We start from the raw sequence: 12,421 nt of genomic DNA on the forward strand, positions 1-12,421 counted from the left end.
CACACGTCCGGACGTGGCATATGCATTGAGTATGACGAGTCGGTACCAAAAGAATCCCGGTACCTACGGAGGACTAAGGATTGGGTATTGACTTATGGAGGAGATACTAAGCTATGCGCAACCGATTCTGCAGATGCTAGCTTCCAAACGGATCTCGGTCCGGTTCGTCTTCACTCTTAGTGTGTTGTAGCAGATTCTACTCTTGAATCGTTGAATTATGATAAGCATGTAGGGCACGTCATTTCCATGGGAATTAAACGCGTTCTGAGTTGTAGTACTTGATTATGGATTTGATACATTATCTTTTTCATATACTATTTATAACTTCATCGTTTTATTATAATATTTTGTTTTTCATGTGGATTGTCGACAACATTGAACGCCACAAAGTGAATCAATTACATTATATTTGTTTTGGTCCGTAATCGCCAATGTGAGCTGATAACTCCGGCTATTATATTGTGCGGTCGATTGATGGTGGGTTCAACGAGCCATAAGTCAAACGGTTGACCGATCGATCACGAGATGCGAGATTATAACGATAACTCGTAGGACAACTTTTTGTGACAACGTAATGGAGTCCTAAATGTTTAAAACATTCGGTGCCAGGTCGTGGATAGGACATCCATTGTTTTCCTAGAGTCGATTCTTTTGACTATCGATTGTCTCTTGAGATTAAGGCGGTTTTTGGGTGACTTTGGTTTCTTTCTCACGGTCCGCCGTGAATCGGAGGCTAAGTAGATTTTTCTCGGGTCATTTCATACGTGCTTACATCTGCAGGATTCGAGTTGAGGAAAATATCCAACCCTTATCGGTATAGTTATTTCTCGGGGCCACTCGAGGAGTTGTAATTGAAATGCATGGCCATGCTCGAATGATGATTCGTTTATCGCTTAAGTTGCTCTCTAGTCGGGAAACCACTCTTGATAATGATCGCTTGTAAAATACGACCTTTGTGAATACGGATTTGCAAATTGTTTTACATTGAGTGGGAGAAATTTTAGGATATGAGAATCGGTTATCGCACATACACTTGTGAGGACAAGTGGGAGTTTGTTGGAGCTTGTGTCCTCCACAAATTAGTGTGATAACATTTGTAAATCTCTTACAGGTTCACAAGGGTATACTTCGTATATTTAATCAGTTGATTAACGTTTACCTAATAACGGTTGGCTTGCTAGAAAGTTTGACGTTATTATCATACAGATGGCGGTGATCAACTGGTCCCTAAAGGTCACACCTATAGGATGTGTTTGAGAGATGTGGTTATAGAAATATGATCACATTGATGCCTAATATGACTAAACAGTTAGTCAATGTGTTGATGAGACAATTATTTAATGAAGATTAAATAATATTAGTTGAGACAATTAATTAATCAATTCGTAAATTGAATATAATAAGTTATATTTAATTAAATGTATGTAATGTTAGCTTGGACGAATTAATCTGTTAATTCGTAATTAAATGTAATCGGTTATATTTAATATCAACAAGTTGAATGTGTCATAGCGGTAATAGTGAGGGTACACAAACCAAGAGGTCATGGGTTCGATCCTCACTAGATGACAATTTACACATTTTATACATTTTTGCATACTACCAAAATATTTTTGGTAGGTAAATAAAAAAAAAACCGAAAATAAGAGAAAGAGATCTCTTATTTCGGTTAGGGTAGCCGAAAAATAGGAAAAGAAATATCTCCCCCTTATTCTCACTTAATTTCGGATATAATAAGTGAGAAGGAGATCATTTCATAACCTAATTTTTCAGCATTTTCTCTCATCTATCTACACACACAAAACCCTAAATATTTTACAGAAAATTGGGGATCTCATTCTAGCAATTTGAGGGGTATTTCTCGGAGCATCTTGTGTGCAACTAATAGGCGAATATCATTGCGATATTGTTCTTAGGCCGAATTAGCAAGGACCAAAGGTTGATTTCTTCATTCTCTATTTTGTTTATGTAATTTAATTTTATGACTAGCAATCATCGTCATTAAATTCGTTATAATCCTTGAATATAAAGGGATTCATACAGATTAATCCCACATTTCTTTGGGGCGTAGCTCTGCCTACTCGAACCCGAACTCGTGCATGCTCAACGGCGGACGGCTCTCTACGAGTTCCCCTACTCGGACGTCCTCTAGGGTTCTCGTTCACCCGGGGCTCGTTTACATCCTCGTTCACCCACAGATATCCATCCTCGGACTCATGCTTCACAAGAGCATACGCGATGACAAAGCTCTTCCCGACGGGTGTGACTCCAACCATCTCAACAAGCGGAAGACGGTATAAATTTGTCTTGTACGTGGAATCGATCAGTACCACATAATAGTATGATCGAAACATCTTAACGGCTTCTGGATGAGCCATGAAGACGTGGGTTAGCTCATCGGTCTCCTGATCAGTGACCCAATAATGAATGTACTTATGCTGAACCGCAAGTGCTAGCATCTGTTGTGCCGGGTTTCTCCCATCTCTTTCCTCGGCCCTTACTTTCTGAGAACGATTGTAGATTTGTCGCCGATTAGGTCTTGACTTTTCCGGATTCCGCTGATGCAAACCCGCACTAATAATTGCCGGTCTAACGTAAGCTCTAACTTGGGCGTCGATATAAGCCAACTCCTCTTCATCAAACTTTGCAAACTATCTGTCGCCGTCACAATACAACGTTAAAGCATGATTATGAAACCCGGATCTCATGACAAGCTTCCACTTATTCTCTTGTATTTCAACAACTTTCATTGAAAATTTGCATTTTCACCACGCGGTAACCGTGTTAGCCCTCATTAAAGAATCGACATCCTTATTTACGGGACCTCTTCCACCCATCCGACAAACAAAATAATCCTGTCTCAAATTCGTGTTACGACCAACTCTCTTGTTGCTTGCTCTTTTTATACCAAACCCGAGTCTAAGTCCGATCTCAAATGCCCAATTAAACGCTTCCATACTTGATGTAAATAATCTGGTAGTCGTAAAATGATCCGAGTAATCAATACCGTCTCCATCGTTATTCACCTTCGCATGCATTTCGATAAATTAGTTAATAATAATTAATTATTTTATACGAAACGAGTCGGAAAAAATAAAAAATAAAAAAAATATAATACAAAGACGGTAATTAATTATTTTAATTGTTTTATACAAAACGAGTCGGAAAAAATAATAAAAAAAAAATATAATACAAAGACGGTAATTAATTATTTTAATTGTTTTATACAAAACGAGTCGAAATTTTTTTTAAAAAAATATATAAGACGGAAACAAAAAAAAAAAAAAAAACACACGAAATGGGCCTGGACGAAAGAATATTTCGTCCAACACCAGGCCTGGACGAAAAATTCCTTCGTCCAGTATGGGCCTTGGACGAAGGAATTTTTCGTCCAGGCCTGAAGTTGGACGAAAAATCCTTTCGTCCAAGGCCCATACTGGACGAAAGAATTTTTCGTCCAGGCCAGGTTGTGGACGGAAATTCTCTTCGTCCAGGCCCATTTCGATTTTTTTTTTTTCAATTGCATTTTCAACTAATTCCGTCAAGAAATCTATCATAATTCCGTCTACAATCAAGGCATCTATCCTAATTCGGGAATCAATCGATAATAAAACATAAATTTTAGACAAAAGTAAATCGTAAACTCACCTCGTTACTAGCTTCATTGTTGAAATCGTTGTTAAAATCGTTCTCGTTCATGTTGTTAATTACAAATCCAGCTTTTTTTTTTTTTTTTTGAAAAACCGTCTTTTTTTTTTTGTTTGAAAGATTTTAGTGAGACGGTAATTGACTTGTGTTTTAGTGAGACGGAAATTGACTTGTGTTTTAGTGAGACGGAAATTGCATTTTAGTGAGACGGATATGGAGTTATGTTATGGAGGGCAAACTTGAAAATTTACATTAATTGTCGACGATAATTAGTAAATTGTCGACGATATATAGCAGGACCCCAACGAATATCTTACAAGAGAAACAATAGCCCAAGCCCAAGAAAAGAGCATCTACATTTCTACACCCACAAAAGTATAAAACCCACAATACTCCACAAAAAACCCTAGAAACAATAACAATCCCCTTGCACTCACCTTCATCTTCTCTCTCAAAGCGCAGCCGCACACACAGACACCATCTCCACAACCAAACATGGGTCGCGTCCGCACAAAAACAGTAAAGAAATCATCCCGTCAAGTAATCGAAAAGTACTACTCCAAAATGACACTAGATTTCCATACCAACAAGAAGGTTCTAGAAGAAGTCGCCATTATCCCATCCAAGAGGCTCCGAAACAAGATTGCCGGGTTTTCAACCCATCTAATGAGGCGTATCCAGAAGGGTCCAGTTCGTGGGATTTCACTCAAGCTTCAGGAAGAGGAGAGAGAGAGGCGTATGGACTTTGTACCTGATGTTTCTGCTATTAGGACTGATCTTATTGAGGTTGATCGTGAGACTATTGAAATGTTGGCTGCTCTTGGTATGTCTGATTTACCTGGTTTGTCTGAAGTTGCTCCTGAAACTGCTCTTGCTGCTTTGCCTGCTGGTGGTTTTGGTCGTGGTGCTGGTGCTCCTAGGAGGTATTGAGATGGACCGACTCGGTTCGGGTTTTGTTTTGTTTAAGGAGATGTTTTAGACTGTGTTTGTTTTTGGAAGTTAAAAGACTTTGTTTTGTCTTATGCAAATGTTATAATTTTGGTTGACTCAGGAACCTATTGATTATTGCTTAGACTTTATTATTATGTTTAACTCCATCTGTGTTGTTTATTTGTTAGCGTTATACTTTGCAATTTGTTTCTATGCTGATAGATGTTCTAAACTTGAATGATTTGACTGCTTAAATCTCTTGATTTTAGCTGTCGTGGTAGTAAGCCCTATGGCTTTCATTAAATGGGAAGGAGTTGTAAGTGTTTGGTATAATTCTCGATGCAATTTTGTCGTGGTAGCTGCCTTTCCCCCATTTTTGCATAGGTTTCACTTGTTTGATCCTTTTATACTTGCAATCTGCAGAAATATTGTTACTTAGATTGGTTACTGTTTTATCCGGATCATAATATTTCAGTTTTCCTAATGGGTAGTTCATAATTTAATCAATGTTTCTGCCCTTGCAGTAATGGCAATATTTTAAAATATTGTGCGCGCGCACGTATTTTTTTACTAATATTATCTTGAGAAGAATAATGTTTTATTAGAGCAAGTCTAATGGTCCGCTAGTTCCTACTAGCTTACCTCTACCACATCAAATTTAAAATTTTTGAGCTAGTAATGCATTTCAATAGTTTAGCTTAATTTTTCACTAGCTAGATTGGACCCATATTTTAAGATACTAACTTTTTATTGGTTGTTTCCTTGTGGTGGGTCCATTTACGCAAATTTAAGCAACCAGCTTAATGAAGCTAGTTGCTTAAACAAAGTTAATCTATACATACACTTCCAATGGTTTGGCCAAAAATTGCATGCAAGTCCTTAAGCCAAATCATTGGACTTGCTCTTATGATGGTAATCTAAGCTATTGCTAGGGCAGATAGATATTCTATTCTTGTAAGATACGACTGCTTCACCATTTGTTTGGAGAGGGAGATTTGGAGGGAAAGTGGGGAGGGGGATTTGAAGGGAAATGTTCACCATTGTTTGGATAGTAAATGGAAGGTCGGGGAGAGGAAAAACTCTGATTATTTAGTTGAGTGTGTCTGATTATTTTTTGTTGCTAGTCGAAAAGAGTCATTCTGCTTGTTGTGCTCTGTAGGGATACTTAAGGGTCCTTGGTCATTGGTTTGATTATGTTAGGTGCTGGTGTTGCTGTTTCCGGATGATGAATAGCGTGCTTACTCCCTATTAACTAAAAACAAGGTTTTGGGTTTTGTACAGTCCATGATCAGTTCTGGTTTGTTTAGGAAGTATTGTGGTGGTTGTAATGTTGTTTAGGCTGTTACAAACCACATTTGAGTTTTGTTGCTAGCTGCAGTTGTATGTTATATCTTATAACAAGTCCTTGTTCTCAAATCTGGGCAATTCGAACAGCACTGTTACTGTGCTGTACACTTGCCTGGGTGAGTAAACTACAATGAGTTAGAGTGTTGTTTTAAATACCTTTATTTTAAGAGTATTAGATGTGGCTTCGAGTTCATCTTTAAACCGAGTACTCTATTTTGATTGATGATTGATGATGGATATAGGTGAAACATTGGTTCTGTGTTGAATACAGAATTATGGGTTGGAGTGTTTGTATGTTGGAACTAAAACTAGAATTGTTGCTATGAATGGATGTTGGTATGATTTTTCTTCCGAAAATATGGAGTGCATCTGATTTGACCGTCTAGTGTTTAGAGAGTTTTTATTACGAGTTTTGCACTAATGGCATAAAGAACACTATTATTTGTGTGAATTACTGAGATAACCTCATACAATTTCTGTACTGTTTTAAGTTAATACTGGCATTAGATGTGGTAATTGTGAATAGCTTGTTTACATGAATTGATTGGTGATTGTTAGGATTACGGTTATCAATTAAAAGTATCCGTAATTTGTATTTGCTGAGAGACCTCTCATTCGTACCATTTTAACACGTAACATCTACTCTTGTACTTATTATTGTTGAATGTGTTTACCTTCCGTATCTTTTTGGGACGAGAATTTTGAAAGATAATGTAAGAATTTAGTTGCATGACTGGGAAAATAGGATTATTAGATCGTCACTGTCTTATTGCGAGCTAAATGCCAACACATTATGCGTATTTGATTCTTTGGTCCATACTACGTTAATAGGGGAATGAATGATAGCACCAATTAGGGGTGATAATGAGATGAAATAGTTTGCCGGCGACCTCGAGATCAGCTCAAGCTCATGTTTTGTTTCATGAGAACAAGTCAAGTAAGGTCAAGCTCGTTCTCATACTTGTTTATTTGAAATTTTGTGTTGAGATTCGTGGCATGTGGGTGGGGATGGCAATAGTGGCCTGAACCGAACTGAAGGAAAAAGTTCTATCCAAATTCAACTTTTGAAAACCCATAACCGATCCACTATTTCAAAACCCATATCCAAACCAACTATTGGAAAACCCGAATCAAATCTAAACCTATTTTTGAAAATTTATGCTTTACTAAGTTTGAAATTTCAAATGTCATATTAGATGAGAGTTGTATGACCAAAGCAAGTTTTGGATTGGGTTTTCGATTATATGGTGGATTAGATATGGATTTGCAGCAGATATGGATTTGAAAAAGGTATAATAATTCGGATATGGATTTCAATATTTTGAATATGGATCGTTGATCCAATATGTAAGTGGTGCCTGGATGGGGTTTGCGTCTCGCAAAACCCAATTCATTGTCATCCTGGGTTTAGTTGGTGGAAATATGAGCACCGTAATTATGTGCTCATATTACAGTGGAGTTCAATTTTCTTTGTCCGTTTCTTGGCATATTGTGATGCACAAAATTAAAAATGCTATTGTTAAATTCTCCTACGGCATCTTCGTTTGAAGTCATGATAATGTAATTATTACTAGTTTTAAACCCGTGCAATATGTATTTGGGTCGGTATTAATGTTTTTGGATGTATATTTTTTTTTTTTGCATTTCTATTGTACTTATCTAGTTGATCTAAATCAACGATCTACATAATTAATGTTTAAACTAGTTTAATTGCCCGTGAAAATTCACGGGTTCGTTTATGACATCTTACGACTGAGTGTCAGCCTTTTTTGTGTTATTGCATATAGTTGTGTAAGTGTAACGGGGAAACACGTGATTAATGAAAATATCGATCATATATCAAAAATTATGATTTAGCAGAGTTGTAGATATGACGTTTGCATTAAAGTAGGATAATGGATGGAAAATTAGCCAAAGTAGAAGAGGATAGGTAAGACGCTCGAAAATTATAGTGTATCTTTATATTAAGATCTTATTAGTTCATTAACAATAAGGAATAACCTTATCTTACAATTAATAAAATAAATGAGTAGATTACTTTTTTTTGTAAAAAGAAATGAGTAGATTACTACTGTTACTTCAAACCATGAAATTTGCTGAAAATAATACCAGGAGCCTAAGATGGAAATCATATATAAAATTCCTAATGTACAAAACAAATGAAGATGAATGAAAAATCAAAACATGAAACATGACAATAGATTTAAATTGTTCAAAATTTAGGATAAACAATATTGATAAGGAAATCACTAAACAATATTGATAATCAACATTACATCTCTGATTACGCTATCAAATGTCAATGCTAATTACGACCATTTCCTCCATTTACAATAATAATAATTATAATTACTACTAAAATGTTTAAATATTAAGTCCTCATTATTATAGCTTCACATCTTAATTGATCCTTATGTGGTTGATAATTTTGAAGCTAACTATTTGTCATGGGAATTGTAGGGGCACGTAGAGACTATTTATAAGTCCGTATATCTTTTTTTTTTTGGTAAAATGTAAGTATATTATAACCAAAATAACCTTCGAAATACATCATCCATCTCATCAACAAGAGCAAGTACTAATCTAATGCTATTTTAGCCATTGACTAATACTATCCCTATTCTTAGCATTACAAACATGAAAAACTCGAAACATGACCTCCTCTTTAATCACTTTTACAATAAACTCAGGCCTAACAATCAAATTCTCAAATCGACATTTGTTCCTAACTTCCCAGATTTTATATATCAGACCTTGAATCATAGCACCAATAACCTTCTTCCTGAGTAAGCTCCTGCACCTTTTTGAAAGCCACCATTGGATAACATCAGTCACTGGAAGTTGGAGTCCTACCAGTTGACTTACCAAATCTAAACATCTTCTACTAAACTGACATTTGAAAAATAAATGGCAGTGATCCTCATCCTCAATCCCACAGAGAACACAAACCTTATCAGTACTCAAATGCAAAGAATGCAGTCTGTCTTTCGTAAGAAGTCTTCTATTAGCTGCAATCCACCCAATGAAGCAATGTTTGGGAAGACTAAGATGATTCCACACAAACTTATGCCATTGCTGCTGCACATCAACTCCACCCAGCCACTGATAACCTTGCTTGATTGTATAAGCATTACTATCCTGCAACCACCACGTTCCATGATAACCAGGCTGCAACTGCTCTTTAATACTACAGATCTTACGCCATGATCAGCTAGAATAAATTTTAGGTTGATAAGTCATCCAGTTAGCACCCTTAATGTAAATAGAATGAACCCATCTTACCCATAGATGGTCCTTCTTTTGACTAATCCACCATACATACTTACCTAATGCTGCTTTGTTCCACCTTCTCAGATCAACAATGCCCAAACCCCCATTCTTCTTACTTTTGCAACATTTCTCCCAAGCAATTAAAGGAGGAGAATTAGCAGCTTCCTTTCCTTGCCAAAGGAAACTTCGACATAATGCTTCAATTTTATTGAGAATGCCTGAAGGGAGGACAAAAATTCTGGCCCAGTAACAATGTAAGGTGCTCAGTACAGACTTCACAAGTACTAATCTGCCAGCATATGATAACTTCCTTGCCCCTAAAGCTCTTATCCTTTCACACACCTTATCAACAAGTTTAGCACAGTCCAGGGCAGATAACCTCTTTGCAGATATGGGGACTCCCAAGTATCTAAAAGGAAGCTTACCCTCAACTATACCCGCCATATGAATAATCTCAGTAAGAATCTCATTTGGAACTCCATTACTGTAGATGCAGGACTTACTTTGATTCATACAAAGACCTGAAGCTTGAGAGAAAGTTTCAAAGGCCCTTAGTAACATAACAACCACATTCTTATCCCCTTTACAAAACAAAAGCAGATCATCTGCAAAACATTATTATTTAATTTCTAAGCTTGAGAGAAAGTTTCAAAGTCCGTATATCACAATTCTTAAAATTGAGTTTTTTTGAAGAAAAGATGGCGTTGTTTTGAAGAAGAGATTAAGAGAGAGAAAAGGTAGGAGATGATGTACAAAGAGTTGAAATTTGGTCCATATATATACTTGCTTATTATTTCAGTTTAAAAATTGCAAAAGCCAAATATTTAAACCATTTGTTTGTTCACCTACCTATTTAATTATAATAATTTTGTTCTTAATTTACTTTTATGATGCCTTTAGTTGATTTAATCAATTTGCTTGTTCATCTACCTATTTAATTTGTTGTTAATTCACTTTTATGGAAGCATATATTTGATTATTCAAGGGACAATTATGACTATACTTTATTATTTAATTTCTAATTATTTTTTGCTGAATATAAATGCTATATATTATTGATAGCTAATAAGAGGGTGACATGTGTCACAGTGAGGATATAGGACATTGCATGATTAAGAAACTTTATAATAGGCAAGTAGTAAGTAGTTAAAACTAAGATTATTAATATGTTTTATTATAGTGGATGAGAAAAAAAAAATATTAGGCTAGAAGATGATGAGTACTTCTGAGATAAAAATTAAGAGGAAGCTTTTAGTTTACCGGAATTATGACTACTTTCTTCCACCAAGAAAAAAAAAGGTCAACCTTAATGTATTCAAGTATTCAACTAATGCTCTTATGCTAACTTTTTAATTACATATTTATAGTTGACTCTTTGTTTGACAATAATTTTAACTCTCGTCATTATTTCACTTGAAATTTTAAGGACAATAAGAATAATGTTTTGAAAAAAAAAATTAATTATTTGTAAATAGCTAGAAATTTAAAGAGTCTAGATTTATGAAATAAAAGTAATATTGGTTATGAAAAAAATGGTCAACCTTGATGTATTTAAGTATTCAACTAATGGTCTTATGCTAGTTTTTTAATTACATATTTATAGATGACTCTTCGTTTGGCAAAAGTTTTAATTCTACTCATTATTTCACTTGGAAATTTTGAGGACAATATGTTTAATGTTTTGAACAATGAATCAATTATTTGTAAATAGCTAGATATTTGAAGAGTTGGGAGTTTGACATAAAAGTATTGTTGGTTATGCCATCTTAATTAATTAATTAATTAATTAATTAATTAACTAATTTATTTATTTATTTATTTATTATAGGATTAGATAAATAATACAAAACTCTTAATTCTAAGAGATTCTAAGGCTGCCACGTGTCACAACATGATGCTCAAGATAGGCTTTTGGAAATTTTGAGGACAATATGTTTAATGTTTTGAAAAATAAAAATTATTTGTAAATAGCTAGATATTTGAACAGTCGGGAGTTTGACATAAAAGTATTGTTGGTTATGCCATCTTAATTAATTAATTAATTAATTAATTATAGGATTAGATAAATAATACAAAACTCTTAATTCTATGAGATTCTAAGGCTGCCACGTGTCACAATATGATGCTCAAGATAGGCTTTTTATGTTATTATATAGATTTGTTACAAATACGTGTTCACATGCATTGGTTTATGAGGAAATAACGTAATCTACTCTTGTAAATAAAAATTGCATACATAAAAAACTTTACATCCGGATAAAAGAAATATAATTTAATAATCAACTTTAACATATGCAAATTATTCTAAAAATTGAAAAATTTAATGATACACTACATTAGTAGTCGTAGTAGAAGTACGCATATCTGAGTCACAAATTATAATTTTCAAGCCTTCTTTTCGGGTAACCCTGGAAAGTGCGACATAAAGCTGGCCATGACTAAACACTGGTCTTGGAAGATAGATGCTGACCTGAGATAAAGACTGCCCTTGACTCTTGTTTATCGTCATCGCAAAACAAACAACGATGGGGAATTGCCTTCTACTGAAACGTACCGGAAATCTACTGGTGTCTGATGGAGTAAGTGTTAGTCGAGCAATATGCACTCTATCACCTTTATGACTACCAGTTAAGACAGTACATCTTATCACGCGTGCCCCCAGATCAGTCACAATTAGTCTCGTACCGTTACACAACCCACGTGATTGATCAATGTTTCGCAGAAGCATCTCCATAGCAACGACCTTCAACCACAATTGGTGATTCGGGAGTCCGACACATTTGATACTGTTAAGGAATTCAGTACAGTGAATGTCACCGTCATCTGTACCTCTGTCATCACTACACACCTCATCGGAGCTTAAATAAATTCTCTCATCCTGTAGATACCTCATTTCTGCACCTCCCGCAAACCACCCGGTGATGATTGGGCCGCATGTTTGGTACACGGAACGATTTATGACAGTTCGTAAGTTTACCGTCAAGTGATAGCTCAAATACTTGTGTCTACCCCTTGGTCGTCATCTATGCGCCATTACGGTCGTTTTGACAGTAATTAGAGTACATTTGGAGTCCGGGTCAAAAACCGTCTTCATTTTCTAATAACCGTTTAAAATGCCGAGTCAGAATATTCTGGAATGTTCCGGATAATTATATTCCATATTTCAATCTTTTAATCTTTTGGTAAAGTATTTCCCGAAATTATATTATAAATAATAAGGAAATTA

At 35.3% G+C, this 12,421-nt stretch overlaps 1 protein-coding gene across 1 annotated transcript; it reads left to right on the plus strand.

Moving 5' to 3' along the window:
- Positions 1-4,040: 4,040 nt before the first annotated feature.
- LOC141611148 (small ribosomal subunit protein eS17w-like) lies at positions 4,041-4,740 on the plus strand. The gene has a single exon (XM_074429603.1). The coding sequence runs from the start codon at positions 4,144-4,146 to the stop codon at positions 4,576-4,578; it is 435 nt and encodes a 144-aa protein (XP_074285704.1). The 5' UTR covers positions 4,041-4,143; the 3' UTR covers positions 4,579-4,740.
- The last annotated feature ends 7,681 nt before the right edge of the window (positions 4,741-12,421 follow it).

Source organism: Silene latifolia, chromosome 1 (genome assembly GCF_048544455.1).
Source record: "Silene latifolia isolate original U9 population chromosome 1, ASM4854445v1, whole genome shotgun sequence".
Lineage (NCBI taxonomy): Eukaryota > Viridiplantae > Streptophyta > Magnoliopsida > Caryophyllales > Caryophyllaceae > Silene > Silene latifolia.

Bases quoted from the DNA above. Each gene is read 5' to 3' on its own strand.
- LOC141611148 (XM_074429603.1), top strand. From the start codon at position 4,144: ATGGGTCGCGTCCGCACAAAAACAGTAAAGAAATCATCCCGTCAAGTA.